Genomic DNA, 20,148 nt, shown 5'->3' with positions numbered 1-20,148 from the left:
AGAGCATAATTATGCTCTAATATATCTCAACAAAATATACAAAAATTCTGAAAAATAGACAAAGAAAATTTTTACCAAAATCATCACAAATTTTGTGGCCTTTCATAGCAAATACATTTGTATATCTCAAAATACCATTGCTGTGGGTTTTGGTTTTATTTGTGGAAAGTTAGAGCAAAAAAGTTGAGGACGGCCAAGTTGCCTTTTTAGTCCCCACGGACACTGTCCGGGGAGACTTATAGGTTTGGTCATGTCCGTGCGTCCGTCCGTCCGTGCGTGCGTGCGTGCGTGCGTCCGTCCGTTCACGCAGATATCTCAAAGACGCCTGGAGCGATTTCGTTCAAACTTGGTACAAGGATAGTACCCTACCCCATACAGATGCACGTCGATTTGTTTCACAATGCGATCAAATTTGGCCGTGTTAGAGGACTTTTTAGTTTACACCTCCATAGACTCCCATGTATAAGGCAGTTCTCCATAGACTTCCATGTATAAGGCAGTTCTGCATAGACTCCCATGTATAAGTCAGTTCTCCATAGACTCCCATGTATAAGGCCAAGAAAAATAAAAATTTAGTTTCTCATCGTATTCATATTGCAAAAAGGATGCAGTGACTCAGTTTTTAGTCCCCATGGATGAAGTCCAGGGGGCTTATAGATTGGGTCATGTCCGTCCGTCCGTCCATCCGTGAGTCCATCCGTTCACGCAGATATCTCAGACATTTTGACAAAATGTCATGTGACCTTGGTGACCTTTGACCTCAAATATACATATTTGTCCATAACTCAGTAACCACAAGTGGTACACCCTTCATATTTGGTATGATGGGAGACCTTATGATGCCACATACTGTACCTCATTAATTATGTGCATATCTAATTCTGAGCAAGCCAATAGAGCTGGATGTCTGATTTTTGGTACATAGGGATAACTATAGGATAGAATTTTTTTGACAAAATGTCATGTGACCTCGGTGACCTTTGACCTCAAATATACATATTTGTCCATAACTCAGTAACCACAAGTGCTACACCCTTCATATTTGGTATGATGGGAGACCTTATGACGCCACATACTGTACCTCATTAATTATGTGCATATCTAATTATGAGCAAGCCAATAGAGCTGGATGTCTGATTTTTGGTATATAGGGATAACTATAGGATAGAAATTTTTTGACAAAATGTCATGTGACCTCGATGACCTTTTACCTAAAATATACGTTTATGTCAATAAATAAGTAACCACAAGTGCTATGTCCTTTATATTTAATAGGATGGGAGACCTTGTGACAACACACGCTTTACCTCATTAATTATGGACATATCTAATTCTGAGCAAGCGAATAGAGCTAGAGGTCTGATTTTTGGCATATAGGGATTAATTAGCAACACAATTTTTTTTTCAAAATGTCACGTGACCTTGGTGACCTTTGACCTTGATTATACATATATATGCATAACTCAGTAACCACAAGTTCTATACCCTTCAATTTTGATAGGATATTAGACCTTAAGATGTCACATCTTGTACCTCAATTATTGTACGCATATGTATTTCTTGGCTGGCCAATACAGCTAGAGGTCTGATCTTTTTTCCCGATTTAGAACCATAACTTAGACATGCCTCATGTGTTTCAAATTGGGAACAACAACATAGACCTATGTGCCCATAGATCTCAACATATAAAACTAGCCGTATACTGTATAGTATATACACTCCAGTGATACTTCTTATGACCACATTTCCCTGCCCAATCAAGACTTATACTCCTATTGCAAGCGGGGACTGTGTCATTTTCAATGACTTGTTACTGGCAAAAGTCCTTGCCCTGGGGGGGGGGGGGTCTGCTACCATAGATTTCTATGGCACCCCAAAGGTTAATGTGATATGTTCAAATTGTGATAAAATCTTCAATTTATTGCAGCTATTTTTGCAATTTTTAACATAATGACCGTAGGTCATTATGTTATTGTGATGGGGTTAGGTTGAGTTGACGTCAGACAGTGAAAATTTTCTGTAAACAACAAAATGTCAAAAACTGCTGAACAGACTGCGTTGATATTTGGTACAGATGTTTAGATCATGTTCAAGGTTCTAATTTGTTAAAATGGTGCCAAACAGATCAGCGGTTAGATAGATATGGGAAATTGTTGACCCCTTTTTTTAACTAATTGATTTTAGAGGCCTTCCTTATATGAATTTTTGGAAGGTACACCAATCCTGCATTTTGGACTGTTTTATGAGTTTTGGAACAGAAATGTGTTAGATGAATGATAGAAACATGGAGGATTGCACTAAATGGAAGTATTAGAGATTTCCATACTCTTTTGGGCATTAAAAGCAATAAAAAAACCATATTTCATATTTTAGATTCTCACATTTGAGATAACCCCAGGCATTTGTCATATGACTTAGTCACATGACTAACTACTGGACCTATTTATGCATGCATTGATTTCAAGACAAGATTGTCCATGTACACGATATAGTGACAGAGATTTTTAGTGTGGTTCAAACATGGGTCTGTTAGCATGGAAATACGATTTATGAAATATAATTTGTTTATGACTTCAGTTCACTTCTCACTGATAATGGTGATGCTTTGAAAGTGGACTGACCAATGCTACACAGGAACATTTTTTGTGTCCTGGGACTGTGATAACAGTTGAGACACAAAAGACTTCCTGAAATTTTTTATTGATGTTGTGTCCAACATTATCTCACATCTGCCCACTTCAATCATTGACAAGTAAACATACTTGAGTCAATATACAGACTTTGACATTCACATTCCAGAGAATAAGTATCCATGTCACATGTTACAGTCTTCACTCATAGACTATGAAGTTACATGATTTAGGTTAGTCATCAATCTAGCACCAGTGTCTGTCCCTGTGTTCACAGAAAATTACCGGGAACAAAAAATTATTTCAGAAGTTTCTCTCCTTTAAATAGAAGATATATTACAACTAAAACCTGTCATGGATGGATTGCTCTCAACTGATCTGAAACACAGTTATTGTCCATTAGCAACAAATCTATAGCAAGATTTATGTAAAGTTCATGAACTTATACAAGGTATTAGACAAAAAGATGACCATGACTTTGCTGCCCTACTTGATCATCTTGCCAAAGGCATTCACACCAAGCTAACCATGTAACACTGTGCAAAGCACCAGGGAACATTTTGACGGATACAAGGTGCTATATATAAATTCCTTATCACATATTGTTGTCATATTTCAGCACCCAATGATGTTGGCAGTGTTACAGTTGAAAGGTCAACTGCTTCTCCTAATACCTCACTTGATGTTAGCTGGACTGTAGCAACAGGTGATCTTGATGGCTACAGAGTGGTATGTTCAAGTGGTATGTCTGGTGAAATTGATCATGATTCAATGTCACTCATCCGACTACAAGCCAGACATTTGATAACTTAGTACCAGGTCGCTTGTATACTGTTAGTGTGTACACTTACAGTGGAGTTGATGGTGCTGAGGATGAAAGAGTAGAGAGTAATGCCGTTTCTGAAATCAGAAGAACAAGTAAGTAATTACAATGGCCTTGTTAAATTCAAGAGTTTGCTAATTGTAGTTTTAAATGGGCACCATTTTACAAGTGGTATAGCCACAAATTGATGACGTCAAATCGCCGTACACAAAACACAGACGCCTTGTAATTATGGCACTGTGTATTGTGTACGGTGATTTGACGTCATCAGTTTGTGGCTATACCACTTGTAAAATGGTGCCTTTAAATGTATTAACTCAAAAATAATTGTATGAGTATCTGTACACCTGGAGTTCGTATTTTCATGTACTCCTATATCGGGCCAAAAATTTTATGTTCTATCATTGGCTGTACCAAAGTTCTTGAATTTAAAATATCAATGAAAAGCAATGTTTGTGGCATGTAGATTGACTCCTATGAGAAATGCATTACACTGAGCACAGCTTGTTTGATTATACAGTGTTTTCAGACTGCTATAGCATGATCATTTTTAATAGCTTCATCTTAAAGAAATACTTCTTGAATAGGAAAGCACACAATTATACAAGAAATGAAAGTCACTTTACTGAAATTTTGTTAAGAAAATTGTTTTGAATAAACCTGGTTCAATTCACATTTCAGCACCCAATGATGTTAGCAGTGTTACAGTTGAAAGGTCAGATGCTTCTCCTAATACCTCACTTGATGTTAGCTGGACTGTAGCAACAGGTGATGTTGATGGCTACAGAGTGGTATGTTCAAGTGGTGTGTCTGGTGAAATTGATCGTGAATTCAATGTCACTCATCCAACTACAAGCCAGACATTTGATAACTTAGTACCAGGTCGCTTGTATACTGTTAGTGTGTACACTTACAGTGGAGTTGATGGTGCTGAGGATGAAAGAGTAGAGAGTGATGGTGTTTCTGAAATCAGAAGAACAAGTAAGTAATTACAATGTCCTTGTTAAATTCAAGAGTTTGCTAATTGTAGTTTTAAACGTATTAACTCAAAATAATTGTCTGAGTATCTGTACACCTGGAGTTCGTATTTTCATGTACTCCTATATCTGGCAAAAATTTTATGTTCTATCATTGGCTGTACCAAAGTTCTTGAATTAAAAATATCCATGAAATGCAATGTTTGTGGCATGTAGATTGACTCCTATGAGAAGTGCATTACACTGAGCACAGCTTGTTTGATTATACAGTGTTTTCAGACTGCTATAGCATGATCATTTTTAATAGCTTCATCTTAAAGAAATACTTCTTGAATAGGAAAGCACACAATTATACAAGAAGTGAAAGTAATGTTACCTGAAATTTGTTAAGAAATATGTTTTGAATAAACCTGGTTCAATTCACATTTCAGCACCCAATGATGTTAGCAGTGTTACAGTTGAAAGGTCAACTGCTTCTCCTAATACCTCACTTGATGTTAGCTGGACTGTAGCAACAGGTGATGTTGATGGCTACAGAGTGGTATGTTCAAGTGGTATGTCTGGTGAAAATGATCATGAATTCAATGTTACTCATCCAACTACAAGCCAGAGATTTGATAACTTAGTACCAGGTCGCTTGTATACTGTCAGTGTGTACACTTACAGTGGAGTTGATGGTGCTGAGGATGAAGAGTAGAGAGCGATGGTGTTTCTGAAATCAGAAGAACAAGTAAGTAATATTATATCAATAAATAATATTATGTCCTTGTTAAATACAAGACTTTTATTCTTGTATGTACTTCACATATTTCTACTAGAAATTATTGTATGAACTTCTATAATCTGCAAAAATGAAATTTGAGTTAATATTTTTCATGTACACATGAATTCAGTCAAAATTATATTTTCTACTTTTGCGGTAACAAAGTTCTTAATTTAAAATATCAATGTAATGCAATGATTGTAATATGCAAAGTGTAGTATTTTTTGTAATTGATAAATGCAATTCTAATTGAGCACAGCTTTTTGGCGAATGCCTTGTTTCCAGAATGTTGTTGCACAATAATTTATCAATAGCTTTGTCTTAAAGGGCCTACGGCATGAAAATTAAAACGTTTTTTGACCCTTTTGTGCTGTAGCACAATCCATCTAATATCAATTTGTCAAATTTCTTTGCCATTTGTGCATTGCTTGTGCATTAAATTCGCATTTTAATATGCGCTATCGGCTGGCAACTTTTACTGCTTCCGCAATAATGCTGCCGCCATGTTGTTACGTCATCAAAGGTACACAGTTCACCCGCAGGCTGGGGTACCGCCATACACAGCAATGGCGTTTGCTCCCACCTGATGCAGATTTCGATCGTGTCAGCGAGCAGAGCGTTGGCATGAGTGACGTTTCCGAACCAATTGAGAAAAAAAATAGGCGACAGTAATAACTTCCAAGTAGATATTAGGAATTGACAGCAAATTACGCCGTATAAGCCTGCCACACACGAGAGAAAGTAGCTATGTACGCTGAGTAAAATTTCATTCGAAGCTGTTTGCTCAGCCATTCTCTTAACGGGAGATTTTTCGTGACTTTTTCCTTTTGTGCCGTTGTGCAAAATATTCAACATGTTTGGTATTTTTTGCCTCGCTAGGGAAATTTCTCACCATGTGCACCGGATCGGAGAAAGTATTTTCCTCACGCCCTTTTCACTGAAGCATGCGTGTGGCAATCATATTGACAGTACAGTGCATCGCCCGTGTGTTAGCCCAAAGCAATGAAACACAGTGGCGTGACACACAATGAAGGATGGCAGACAAGATAGATTTGTCTCCATGTTGCCACTGGTTCGAAAATAAATATTTGTGGAATCTTGGGTTGTTATTTTGTGGTTTCCATAACTAGCAGTGGTCTTTGGTATTGAGATATCGACTTGTTCAAGTAAATCATAATGAGGGGCCCGTTTCGTGAGTGACGGACAGACGTGGTGAGCAGTGTACACCCGGAGTGTACAATCACACGATCGACATTACTGCTTGTTCGAAATCAACATTTAAGAGACTGGGACTATTAATTTGGCCCTATGTTTATAAAGAGTAGTTGGCTGTTTACAGTGATTAGTAGGCGAATTTTCTGACGGGCACCAGTAGGAGCCGACAGCGACGGGCAGTGAAATTATATTGACCAGCTCTTCACCCTCTGTGTTTGGCTTAAGGGCTCAGTGTTGACCTTTTCTTATTCTATTCATATGCAAATATGGTTGTCACTACTTCCAGTGGCTGGGGAATAAAGTTTGTTATAATTTTATAAATCAAAATATCTTTAATCAAAACAGTCGCTCTCATAAATAAAGCCAAATAAAATGTGTACGATTACGCTGTTGTAATATAATTTTTTACTATAACCCCAACAGGATTCGAACCACCCACACACTCACGGCAACATCGCCTAGCTGCTAGGCCTCACACAAAACCAGTCGACCACTGCTTCCAACCCAAAAGAGTTGGTCACAGTGACCGACTTAGATGTTGCAATTCTGTGCGCGACCGAGCAACACAGTGTGCGTGGAGCAGACGACACACAGACACAGTACACACACATATAGTAATCGGAAAAGCACGAAGCTTTTTACTGAGCTATCAGACAGACTCGGGGACATGTAAATATCCACCAGCAGAACTGTCCACTCAGGTTAAAGAAATATAATTTTTTACTATAACCCAAACGGGATTCGAACCACCACACACACACTCACGGCAACATCGCCTAGCTGCTAGGCCTCACACAAAACCAGTCGGCCACTGCTTCCAACCCAAAAGAGTTGGTCACAGTAACCGACTTAGATGTTACAATTCTGTGCGCGACCGAACAACACAGTGTGCGTGGAGCAGACGACACACAGACACAGTACACACACATATAGTAATCGGAAAAGCACGAAGCTTTTTACTGAGCTATCAGACAGACTCGGGGACAAGTAAATATCCACCAGCAGAACTGTCCACTCAGGTTAAAGAAATATAATTTTTTACTATAACCCCAAACGGGATTCGAACCACACACACACACTCACGGCAACATCGCCTAGCTGCTAGGCCTCACAAGTCATTCATGTGGACAGTTTGCGCTTTTGTATTTTTGCTGAATTTTAGCTTTGTTATTTGGTATACAGGTCCCTAGGGATAACTCATTTACGTAAAAATTCTTCTTTGAAACTGCAGGCCAAATTGCTCTCAAATCTAGGTTGGATATTTGCAAGGATGTTACCCTTCTGACTTGTTGAAAGTACAACAGAATTGGCAAAATTACCAATTTGGGCAATTTTTAGCTACTATTGACTATAGTCTATAGAAGCTCTTGGGATGGGTATCCATCCGGCGTACGGCGTCAGTCTGTATGTATGTATGTATGTATGTATGTATGTATGTATGTCCGTTTGTGAGGCGTCCGTCCACTCAAATATCTTGAGAACCGCAGTACTTACTGATTTGATATTTGTTGTGTGTAGATGAAAAATATGATTTTGAGAAACTGTTTTGTTTAATTTTTTGATATTGTTGAAAAGTGTAAGTTAGTGCCAAAAAGGTGTTTTTGGTAAAAAATCTTCTTCATAACCACTGGTCAGACAGCTTTGTTATTTGGCATACAGGTCCCTAGGGATAACCCATCTTAGATTTGTTCAAATTGTGATGAAATATGCAAATCTGTATTTTAAGGAATTTTTTTGTCATTTTTGGTCAAAACTTTATTTCATCAAAACCACTCGTCTGACAGCTTTGATATTTGGTATACAGGTTCCTACAGATAAACTAAATGGTCAGAAATGTTCAAATTGTGGTGATGTATGCCTTTATACTTTTACCCATTTTTAGTACTTTGTGCCCTGTGGGCACAAGGTACTAATGTGATGGCGCGGCCCAATACGGCCAACATAGTGGGCCGTATGCTGTGGACGCAGATATCTCAGAACGCTTCAGTAACTTTTTCTGAAATTTGGTCTGGTGGTCACTTGGGCATGTATCTCAAACGGTCTTTTTTCTTTTTTTGATTGAATCATTGTAAAGTCACTTTTTTAGCTTTTTCTGAAAACCACTATTTTCACTTTTTCCTCAAAACCACTGATTTGATTATTGTGATGTTTGGCATGGGTGTTCGTATAGTTGAACTACCGTCAGAAATGTTCAAATTTGGTGATACATGCCTTACATTATTTTTAAAAATATTTTTATCCATTTTATTTTATATTTACTTGATTTTGCCTCACTTTCGCCAAAGCTACCGTCTGCGCATGCGCACAACTGTAGGACAAAATCTGAGTTGAAGAATCGAAATGGACGCCATCTTGTTTCTCGGTATGGACACAATTTTTACATTGTGAACGTTTCACTGTGTATTTCAACATGTTCTATAGTTATGAAGTTGACAGTGATGCACTTTTGCAGCTGTCGTGTATTTTTTGGTACGAAAGGCGCCTTTGATCGACTGAAGAATGATGGCCTCCATAGGCGTTAAACACCGGTACTGGCAGGCATATCAGTTCTACTGAGGAAGTAATCCACTGGCCCGTATAGGTCAGGGGCTCACTTAGGGGAGAACCACTTGATTTCTGGGGGTATGGAGGATTTCGAGGAAAAAAATTGTCACCAGGTAAAATAAAAGACAAAAATTAAGCCCGTAATGGCTTGAGAAAAAAATATTCTCATAACAGACAGAAATAAAAAGGAATTGTCGCAATGCTGTTGAAATGAGCAAAATTTTGAAACTTCATTCTCATGTATTCTTTGCTGGCATGCTGCCAAAGGCACGCAAATGTTTTTACCACAAGTAATTCTTATGTGTTTTTTTTCCAGCACTTATGATATAAGCATTCACTACTGTACACCTCGGTGCACTTGATGTTTTCCTTCCCTTTTCTGACCCAAGAAATCATGTTTCAGGATTTCTGTTGCAATATCTCAATGGTATAGGCAATATCTAGATGGGACTATTTGACTTCTCTAAATCGTGAAAATTTAAAACACAAGATAGGAGTCAATAAACTAGTGTTAAAACCAATACATTATTCTCTCAATATAAATATGTTTGAAAGATTACAAGTTGACAATGAAAATTGAGGAACAACAAATATAATTAAATACAATGTGTGAGCCTTGTTTCTCTGACCACAAAAGATAACATCTCCCCTGAGAACTTAAAAGGAATTGACTGTTTTAAAGAAAAGCAGGTATAGTACTGATCACAGTTGATTTGCCAAGAAAGTGTTCTATAATTTAAAGTTGTATATATAATAGACTTTCCATTTTGTTTGTCATTTGTTGGAATGTAAAATGAATAAATAAAAACATCCTGTGATATGTGAAACACTGGCTTAAATTTGAAAAATTGCACTGCTACTCCATTTGAAAAAAAAAATTGATGCAGGTCTGACTGTAGAAATAAAAAAATGCTGTCTCTCTAACAAAAAAAGTTCCCATACCCACTTCCTGCATACCCCCCCCCCCGAAATCAAATGGGTCTCCCCTTAATATGCGCATGCGCACATAACAAGTTATGTTTCTCGGTCAGTTGCGAATTTGACGTTTTACAGGTTTTAGCGTATATTTGATTGCTGTCATGTACTTTTTGGCACGAACTGCTCCTTCGATAGACTGAAGAATGATGGCCTCCGTACTCCCCAGTACCGGCGAATCCATTGCTTTTAATAGCGAGGCAATCCCACCGGCGGCCCGTACTAATAGCTGGGTGAGAGCGAGGGAATGCTCTGTCCTTCTAGTCTACCTCCGGCCTCCATGTCATAACAGACTAGCGTCTTTTTATGTTGATATACTGTCCTTTCGACACAGCGATAACTTTTAGTTTTCTGTTGCTTATTTTGGGTAATTTCGACAGTTGTGCATTGATTTTGACATCATCTTTTACTTAATAACCGTCGATGTCGGCAACTCTCTCGCTAGCCCTGCGTACGATGCTGTGTGTTAGGAACGCACACAGGGAATGCACTGCGTACACTGCGTACGTACGCAGGGCTAGCGAGAGAGTTGCCGACATCGACGGTTATTTACGAAAAGTGAATAAAAGACTGGCATTTTTGGAAGCGATCGAGTAGCTGAGGCGGGCAGGGATACGACTTGGGCCCAAGAACGCTGAATTTCGGCAGTAATTTGGCTTTTTACGTCAAGTCCCAAAATGGATTTGAAGTCACCGACCCTACGTACGGGTCTTTGCAGGGCTGTGGTGAGCGGGCGAATAGCTGTAGCGGAACACACAGCATCGTACGCAGGGCTAAATCCGACATGGTAATTTGGCATGATCATCAGATCATACATGATCCGAGATTGCACTTTAGCAAGGTCACGATAACTAATGTTGTTTGTTTCACTGTCGTTTAATACCTATTTTCCACTAAAAGACCATTAGAATTTCCTCCTGGCTACTTTGAAATCGTGCACTGGCATGCATGTAGTTGTCAACATCACTATGCTTTAATGTACAGTAGACTCTCATACTATGAATATATCGACTGTCACTGCATGTGTGCAAATCACTCCATATCATATCAAAAAATGTAGTATTGCGACGTTTGAGCTGCCAGAAGCCAGAATTTACAGTTTACGAGAAAGTTATCTTACATGTAAAACTCAGTTCAACTGTGAACAAAATGCAAGCTATGTTGTATAACTATCGTGAATAGCATAATATTTTGTACCTATCACCGTGTCAGAAAATCAGAAGGAAACAACCAGTCAGACAAACTGTGGTCAGGATGATACTGTCCAATTTTAATATTTGTCTCTCGGCACACACCAGATACTCATGACTGTAAAACAACATTTCCATATAATTGTATATTCAGTTTTTATATTTAGTTTGCTTTTCACCATATTGTATGTCCTTCCCTGCACTACATAATTCAAAATTAAATATTGTTTTTGGCCTATACATACTTGAGGGGTAAGCTTATTTAGTCTCATACATTAAAGATGCACTGTTGACCTACAGAGTCCAAACTTTTTATCATTGTATTGTAGATAGGTGTACACTCCAAATACTAAGTACAAGTGTGGTGAGTGTAACAAGCAAATGTTTTTTAGTCAATGGTTCATATCAAGGTTGTTGATACTTAGAATCCACACTTGAACTTATGCTGGAGCGGTAACCAACCAGTTCAAATAACTTTCATTTATGTCAAAACAATTTGACTTTTTGCCAAATTTCACATTTATGGCAATTAATAAACAGTAAGGAGGTACAAAGGACGTCGGTGTCCCGGGCCCCATGTTACTTTATATTCAGTTGATTTTTAGTCGATTTTGCTAAAGCTACCATCTGCGCATTTCTCAAATGTTACTCATCTGATAGCTTTGATATTAGGTATACAGGTTCCCATATATACCAGTATATATATTGAAATTATGATGAAATCTTCAATTTCGTACTTTTGCAGCTAATTTTGCCATTTTTGGTGAGGCTATCCTGAAATAAGCTATCAAAGATATCCACCTTCTTCATCAATACATGTGTCACAAAAGGTTATTCTCTACATAACACAGCAGAGCTCTGTCAACTGTTGAGTCGCTCGTTTTTTAGCTACTATAGACTATAGTCTATAGAAGCTATTGGGATGGGTATCCGTCCGGCGTCCGTCGTCAGTCTGTATGTATGTATGTATGTATGTATGTATGTCCGTTTGTGAGGCGTCCGTCCACTCAAATATCTTGAGAACCGCAGTACTTACTGATTCGATATTTGTTGTGTAGATTAAAAATATGATTTTGAGAAACTATTTTTTTTAATTTTTTGATATTGTTGAAAATAGGCAAATTAATGCCAAAAAAGGTGTTTTTGATAAAAAATCTTCTTCTTCATAACCGCTGGTCAGACAGCTTTGTTATTTGGTATACAGGTCCCTAGGGTAACCCAACTTAGATTTGTTCAAATTGTGATGAAATATGCAAATGTGTATTTTTAAGGAATTTTTTTGTCATTTTTGGTCAAAATTTGACTTGCATTGTATGTAATTCTTGTACTGTATAAACCCTATCAATTCACCCAGAAAAAAATAATTAATATGATTTTAAATAATTGAATTAATTAGGAAATCATCAAAGCTAAAATAATTTTTATGTAGAATTATCAGAAAGTTCAACCTTTTTTGACAGTTCATAGTGAAATGCTTACCATCTTGGAGGATTAAAACATGTAAAGGCAACTTTCCTGAATCCCAACTTTGACATATTCTGAACCGTCATTTATTGTGCCCTGTATGTTATCTAAAAGAAATTGCTCAAAATAGTCAATAGAGATAGAGATAGAGAAAGTTCTAATTTCCATTTATGGTTGACTTGGTAAGGATAAAATAAAATTACTTTTTGAGGAAAAAAATAGAGTGGTCAATTAAAAGAGTGGTCAAAGTGATAGGGTTTTTATGGTAAAGCTTGGCTGTAAGATTCCTCATGTGCTATTTATAGCAATTGTGCAATCTGTGTAAACAGTGCAATGAAAGTTACATGATTCCTTATAATGCTTTTGATGACCTTGAACTTCTTAAGTTTCAAACATTTGTCTCTTCAGTGTGCTTTCTCTGAGTACGTACAGTCTCAACTTATTCAACAGAACTCACTTACAATGTTAATGAAAGATATCCACCTTCTTCATCAATACATGTGTCACAAAAGGTTATTCTCTACATAACACAGCAGAGCTCTGTCAACTGTTGAGTTGCTTGTTTTTTCAAAACCGCTGGTCAGACAGCTTTAATATTTGGTTTACAAGTCCCTAGGATGACCTAAGTGAGATAATTTCATACAGTCAGGAAATACTTAATTTTGTATCCATGTCTATTGTAGCTTCAGGGACTTTGGCCCTATGTTTTCAAAACCATTGGTCAGACAGCTTTGATATTTGGTACACAGGTCCCTGTGATGACCTTAGTGAGATAATTTCATACAGTCAGGAAATACTTAATTTTGTATCCATGTCTATAGTAGCTTCAGGGACATTGGCCCTATGTTTGTCATTTTTGGTCCAAAAATCGTAAAATATATTTTTCTTTAAAACTTGGACAGACAGACAGTTTATATATTGGTGTATAGTTGCCCAGGGATGACAATAGTTAGATATGTTCAAATTGTTTAGAAATGTGCAATTTTGTATTTTAAAGACAATTTTGTCATTTTGGTCAAGAAAACTTGTTCTCAAAAACTACTCATCTGATAGCTTTGTAATTTAGTATAAAAGTCCTGAAGGGTGTTATCTTCTTCTTAAAGTGTTGGGAAACCCCAAATTTGTATAATTTAGGTAATTTTCTAAGTCTTTGACCTTAAATGACCTATACCAACCCACGATATGTTGTGAGACAGTAGTTAAGGCCGTGAACATAATTTTGTCATATTTGGTATCAATTCGTAGGGGGGGGGGGGGGTTGGGTTGGTGAGGGCGCTTTCGAACGGTAAGGTTGTGAAGCGCTGAGCTCTTGGTGAAAGTTCGCTTTTTGCTCTGTATTAGCGTTCAAATCGGACGAAAGCCAGTAAGAACATTCCGTCAATGATGGGAGACGATATTGGAACTTGGAGGTGCAAAATTGGTTGCTTTATACACCCTAAAGGCTGGAAAAATGTTCATACCGAAACGTACTGCCCAGTGACTACGTGGACTCATGCAAATGAGCTATTGTATAGATTGGTGGCATGTTTTCTGGTATGTGGCAGCATCTTTAGTGTGACAAATCTGGTGCTTTGCATTGTGCAACACGGTTTTGCTTGGCTAGAAGACTCGGGAAGGCTCTGCATGAGAACTGAAGTAGACGTGATATAGTCCGAGCACACCGTGTGATAAATTGGTCAGGCTCCCCGCGACCAGTTATTGTAAAATTTCACCACTGGGACGATAAAATGACGGCGCTGGCGGCACGAGCTGATCTTAGAAAAGCAGACATCGGCATAGGTAATGACATAACGAAACGCCAACGTAAAACTCTATCTGAACTCAAAAAACAAGGAAAGACGGCATATTATAAAAATGGTAAATTAGTAGTTCTAGAGGGTAATACGGCTGAGCGTCAGTCCAAGAAAAGTGTCGGAGAACCTAGACCTAATGAACGACAGCAACAAACAGATACAATTGCACGGCCTTTTACGCGGAACCAGAGGCGAGCTGCATCCAACAGGGCACCAGAACCAAATCCTCCTACGTAGGAATTCGGCCATGGCCCAGACTCTGTATCGTTTTTGGTATGGAATATACAAGGTCTTAAAAGCAAACTATATTCTTTCGATTTTGTTAATTTCATTTCTGATCTTGATGTTGTTTCTTTTGTTGAAACCTGGGGTAGTGATATCTGTGAATTTGATAAAAGTTTTCCTAATCATAAAGTGTTTAATTCTGTGCGACAGAGGAGAGCCTGTCGAGGTAGATATCCGGGTGGAATTTGTACAATTGTTCACAAAAGGTTTGCTGACAAAGTGAAACGTATAAAGTGTAAATTACATGACAGTATTCTTCTTCTTTTTGATGGGACTGTTTTTGGTTTAGATAAAGATGTACTATTTTGGAGCGTATACATATCACCTATCTATTCAAATGTATATGAAGATCTTTCGTCTGGAAATGGTATTGAGTTGTTAGAATCTGAATTTATTGATATACTATCCAAATTACCAGAGGTTTATGTAATTATTGCAGGGGACATGAATGCTCGCACTGGTGAGCAATTAGACTACATTGTTGACGATGACACGACTTATGTTATAGATGACACTGTTTTGTATAACAAAGATTATTTTAACGAACGACGTGTATCTAAAGACAAAGAAGTAAATAGCTACGTTCGCTCACTGCTTTCATTTTGCTGTTCTTTCAATTTACATATTTTAAATGGTAGAACAGGTGTTGACAGAAACTGTGGGGAATTTACCTGTATTGCCAATGCTGGCACAAGTGTTGTAGATTATACGTTAGTTTCCTCTGATCTCTTTTCAAAAGTGACGTCTTTTTCGATTGAATTACGAACAGAATCTGATCATTTCCCAATGTGTTTTAGTCTTGGTATAACATGCAGAAGTACAATAAATGTATCAAATGGGGAATCTATATTAAAGTATGTTTGGGATTCAGAGAAAGAAAATGTATTCTTAAACCACTTGCAGTCGGATAACAATGTGAACAAATTAGATGATATTATTGCTGATGCAAATGCTGATGTTAGTGACTGCATTGCGACCGTTGGGAATTTATTCAAAGCAGCTGCGACAGCATGTGGTATGGCAAAACGTCTTACACCAAATTTCAAAAATCAACTGAAGCAACCTCAGTGGTACGATACTGAATGTTCGAAATTGAAAACAAAAAAGTATGCTTTATTGACGTTTTCGTAGAGTAAAAAATGTCGTTCCAAAAAATTTATTTTGAGGAAGAAAAATCTAAATTAGCCTCAAAACTGTGCGTCCAACTCGAAATTGTTTTGGTCGGCCATAAGAAAATTGACTATTAAACGACCACTAACAAACACCATTGGTCTAGATGAGTGGTTTGACTATTTTAGTAATTTGTTATCTCTTAAACCTGGGGCTAATTATGATTTTTCTTTATCTGATGAGTTGAAGGATCTTTTAGAAAATACGGATGTTATTCCATTTATGACAGAGGTGGATTATGACATATTAAATGGACCGATTTCAGGTCATGAGATCTTAAAAGCAATTCGTCATCTTAAAAATGGCAAGTCCCCTGGATTTGATGAACTATTAGGAGAATTTTTCAAAGTTTCTGAAACTTACTTGTTGCCATGTTTAATAGTTCTCTTTAACAAACTGTTTGATTCTGGACTGTTCCAGATGATTGGACCAAAGCAATAATTGTCCCTCTACATAAAAAAGGTCAAATAAATGTTGCAGGAAATTATAGAGGCATTTCATTGTTAAGTGTATTCAGTAAAATTTTTACCTCTGTTCTCAACAATCGTTTGACCTTTTGGGCCGAAACTCTTGGTAAAGTTGATGAAACACAAGCTGGCTTTAGGCGTGGTTATTCTACCGTTGATAATATTTTTATTCTCCAAAGTATTGTACAAAAATATCTGACACTTAAACGCGGCAAATTTTATTGTGTTTTCGTCGATTTCTCCAAGGCGTTCGACACAGTAGAAAGACAGAGATTATGGTATGTTTTGCTAAAAGGGGGAATAGGTGGTAAAATGTTTAATATGATTCATGCTATGTATAAAAAATGTAAAAGCATGCGTGAGATCCCGGGGTGGACTGTCCAATAGGAGTTCGTCAAGGGTGCATGTTAAGCCCCTTTTTGTTTTCTTTTTTTATAAATGAGTTGCCAAATGAGCTCCACAGAAATGAGTTACGTGGTGTACAACTTACTCCAGATTTAGTAGAAATCTTTTGCCTTTTATTTGCAGATGATGTCACACTTTTTTCTGACACGATTATTGGATTACAACGCCTTCTGAATAATTTAAGTTCTTACAGCAAAAAACAGGATGGTTGGACAGTCTCAGATACATTACGTTTACTTTTTGTACGTAGCATACAAGTTTTGTAGATAACATTGTAGATAAGAAGAGCCGACTCATTTGAGTGTCTGGATAGAACACACAAGGAATTGATAAATTACTTGTTGAGTTGATAGTAGAGACTGAAGTTAATTAGGACAGCACTCTGGCTAAACAAACCATAATACAATGTATACGTACTGATGCCAATCTGTTTTTATAGACACACAAGGATAAACAGTGGAGTGGAGTGTTACATGATTGGTATTTCACTCAAATGAGTCGGCTCTTTTATCTACAATGTTATCTATAGAACTTGTGTGGGACTTACAAAAAAGTAAACGTAATGTATATGAGACTGTTCAACCATCCTGTTTTTTGCTGTATTGTGATTCGTGGAAGTTAAATGTAAATTTAGATAAAACAAAAATTATTGTTTTCAAATCTGGGGGTCATCTGTCCAAATCAGAAAAGGGTATTTTAACGGAAAGCCTGTTGAAGTAGTTTCTTATTACAAATATCTTGGTATTCTACTCTCATGTCGATTGCAATGGTCCATGGCAACTAAACTATTGCTCAACAGGCAAAAAAATCATTTTTAAATATTGTCAAAACAACAAAAAAGATAGGTATGTTCCCTTATGATGTTTATTTTAAAGTGTTTGATACTATGATCCTACCTATATTAACCTACACGTCTGAGATTTGGGGTTATAAGAAATATGACTGTTTAGAAAGAGTACAGCAGTTTGCTTGTCATGTATTTTTGGGAGTCTCTAGCAAAGCTCCAAATGTCACTGTGTTGGGAGAATGTGGGAGATATTCTATACATTTATATACTGCTAAACGTTGTGTAAATACTGGGCAAAACTTGTAAATACAATGTATGCCAAAGTACAGGTATCCAAGGAAATGCTATGACATGTTGTACAATATTGAAATGTCTGGAACAAGGAAAAACGAACATGGGTGCATGAGGTGAAGGAAGTTCTGGTGGTATGTAACCTTCAAAATGTATGGGAAAATCAAAGTGTGAACAATATTAAGAGTTTTACTGAAACATTTGTTAAAAATTTTAAAAAAGTTTTGTTTGCAAGTTGGTATAGTGAAATCTGTACTTTGGATAAGTTAATATCATATCGTACTTTTAAGCTTTCTTTAGAGCCTGAGAAATATATTTTTGCTGTTAAAATTCCCATCCATATGCAAATGCTTGCACGGTTTCGCTGCTCTTCACATAACTTACGTATTGAAAGTGATAGACAACATGGGATTGAAAGAGATCAACGATTGTGCACTGTCTGTGATTCAAACGAAGTAGAGGACGAATATCATTTCCTGTTAGTTGCTCTCTTTTCCAGACCTTTGCGGGGAAAGTATTTACAAATGTATTATTTTGAATCGCCATCATCAGAAAAGTTCATTGAATTACTTTCCCAACAAAATGATCAAATCTTACAAAGTTTAGCTGCTTTTATATTTCATGCTATGAAATTACGTAACGAGTTAAATGATTTGAATAGTTAATTTATATACTTTAATTTATTAGACTTTATGACACAGATAACATATTTTTGAAATGTACATTCCTTTATTTTTTATTGTTGTATTATGGGCCAAAGGCCTTGGAATACAGAATAAACCAACCTACCTTACCATACATTCGTAGTGAAATTTGATCTAGAAAACTAAGCTGAGGTTAATTTTTAGTTCTTTGTGCCCTGTGGGCACAGGGTACTAATGTGATGGCACAGCCCAATATGCCCAACATAGTGGGCCGTATGCCGTGGACGCAGGTATCTCAGAAACGCTTCAGTAACTTTTTCTGAAATTTGGTCTGTGGTCACTTGGGCCTGTCTCAAACGGTCTTTTTTTCTGTTTTTGATTGAATCATTTTAAAGTCACTTTTTTAGCTTTTTTGTGAAAACCACTATTTTCAATTTTTCCTCAAAACCACTGATTTGATTATTGTGATGTTTGGCATGGGTGTTCGTATAATTGAAATACCGTCAGAAATGTTCAAAATTTGGTCATACATGCCTTGTATTATTTTTAAACAATATTTTTATCCATTTTTAGCTACTATAGACTATAGTCTATAGAAGCTATTGGGATGGGTATCCGTCCGGCGTCCGTCGTCAGTCTGTATGTATGTATGTATGTATGTATGTATGTATGTCCGTTTGTGAGGCGTCCGTCCACTCAAATATCTTGAGAACTGCAGTACTTACTGATTTGATATTTGTTGTGCGGATAAAATATATGATTTTGAGAAACTCTTTTTATTAATTTTTGATATTGTTGAAAATATGCAAATTAGCACCAAAAAGGCGTTTTTGGTAAAAAATCTTCTTCTTCATAACCACTGGTCAGACAGCTTTGTTATTTGGTATACAGGTCCCTAGGGATAACCCAACTTATATTTGTTAAAATTGTGATGAAATATGCAAATCTGTATTTTTACAGAATTTTTTTTTCCATTTTTGGTCAGGCCATATCAAAGATATGCACCTTCTTCATCAATACATGTGTCATGTTCTCTACATAACACAGCAGAGCTCTGTCAACTGTTGAGTCGCTTGTTTTTTCAAAACCGCTGGTCAGACAGTTTTAATATTTGGTTTACAGGTCCCTAGGATGACCTTAGTGAGATAATTTCATACAGTCAGGAAATACTTAATTTTGTATCCATGTCTATAGTAGCTTCAGGGACTTTGGCCCTATGTTTTAATAAACCTTGTATGTTCAATTTACATTTCAGAACCCAATGATGTTGGCAGTGTTACAGTCAAAAGGTCCATTGATTCTCCAATACCTCACTTGATGTTACATGGACTGCAGCAACAGATGATTTTGATGGCTACAGAGTGGTATGTTCAAGTGGTATGTCTGGTGAAAATGATCGTGAATTCAATGTCACTCATCCAACTACAAGCCAGAGATTTGATAACTTAGTACCAGGTCGCTTGTATACTGTTAGTGTGTACACTTACAGTGGAGTTGATGGTGCTGAGGATGAAAGAGTAGAGAGCGATGGTGTTTCTGAAATCAGAAGAACAAGTAAGTAATGTTCCATCCTTGTGGCACAAGAATTTGATTATTGTATATTTTACATGTTTGAACTTGAAATAATCGTATTTCGTAAGACAATCTACAAAAACGGTATTGGAGTTATATCTTTCATGTACATATAAATTAGGTCAAAATTAAATTTTCTTTCATTGGCTGTAC

General features: G+C 37.0%; 1 protein-coding gene across 2 annotated transcripts in view; it reads left to right on the top strand.

The window, feature by feature from the left end:
* LOC139116695 (receptor-type tyrosine-protein phosphatase beta-like) overlaps positions 1-5,040 on the top strand; it is a 45,366-nt gene extending 40,326 nt beyond the window's left edge. The window contains exons 4-6 of one of the 2 annotated variants that reach the window (XM_070679290.1): positions 3,250-3,548; positions 4,135-4,434; positions 4,862-5,040. In XM_070679290.1, the coding sequence (XP_070535391.1) occupies positions 3,250-3,443 (194 nt within the window). In that variant the 3' untranslated portion in view covers positions 3,444-3,548; positions 4,135-4,434; positions 4,862-5,040. Of the gene's footprint in view, positions 1-3,249; positions 3,549-4,134; positions 4,435-4,861 lie in introns of those variants that run through there. The other variant, XM_070679298.1, reaches the window with a different exon arrangement.
* Positions 5,041-20,148: the final 15,108 nt, after the last annotated feature.

Source organism: Ptychodera flava, chromosome 2 (genome assembly GCF_041260155.1).
Source record: "Ptychodera flava strain L36383 chromosome 2, AS_Pfla_20210202, whole genome shotgun sequence".
NCBI lineage: Eukaryota > Metazoa > Hemichordata > Enteropneusta > Ptychoderidae > Ptychodera > Ptychodera flava.
Note: the sequence above shows the minus strand (reverse complement) of the source record. Positions and strands in the feature narration are given on the sequence as shown.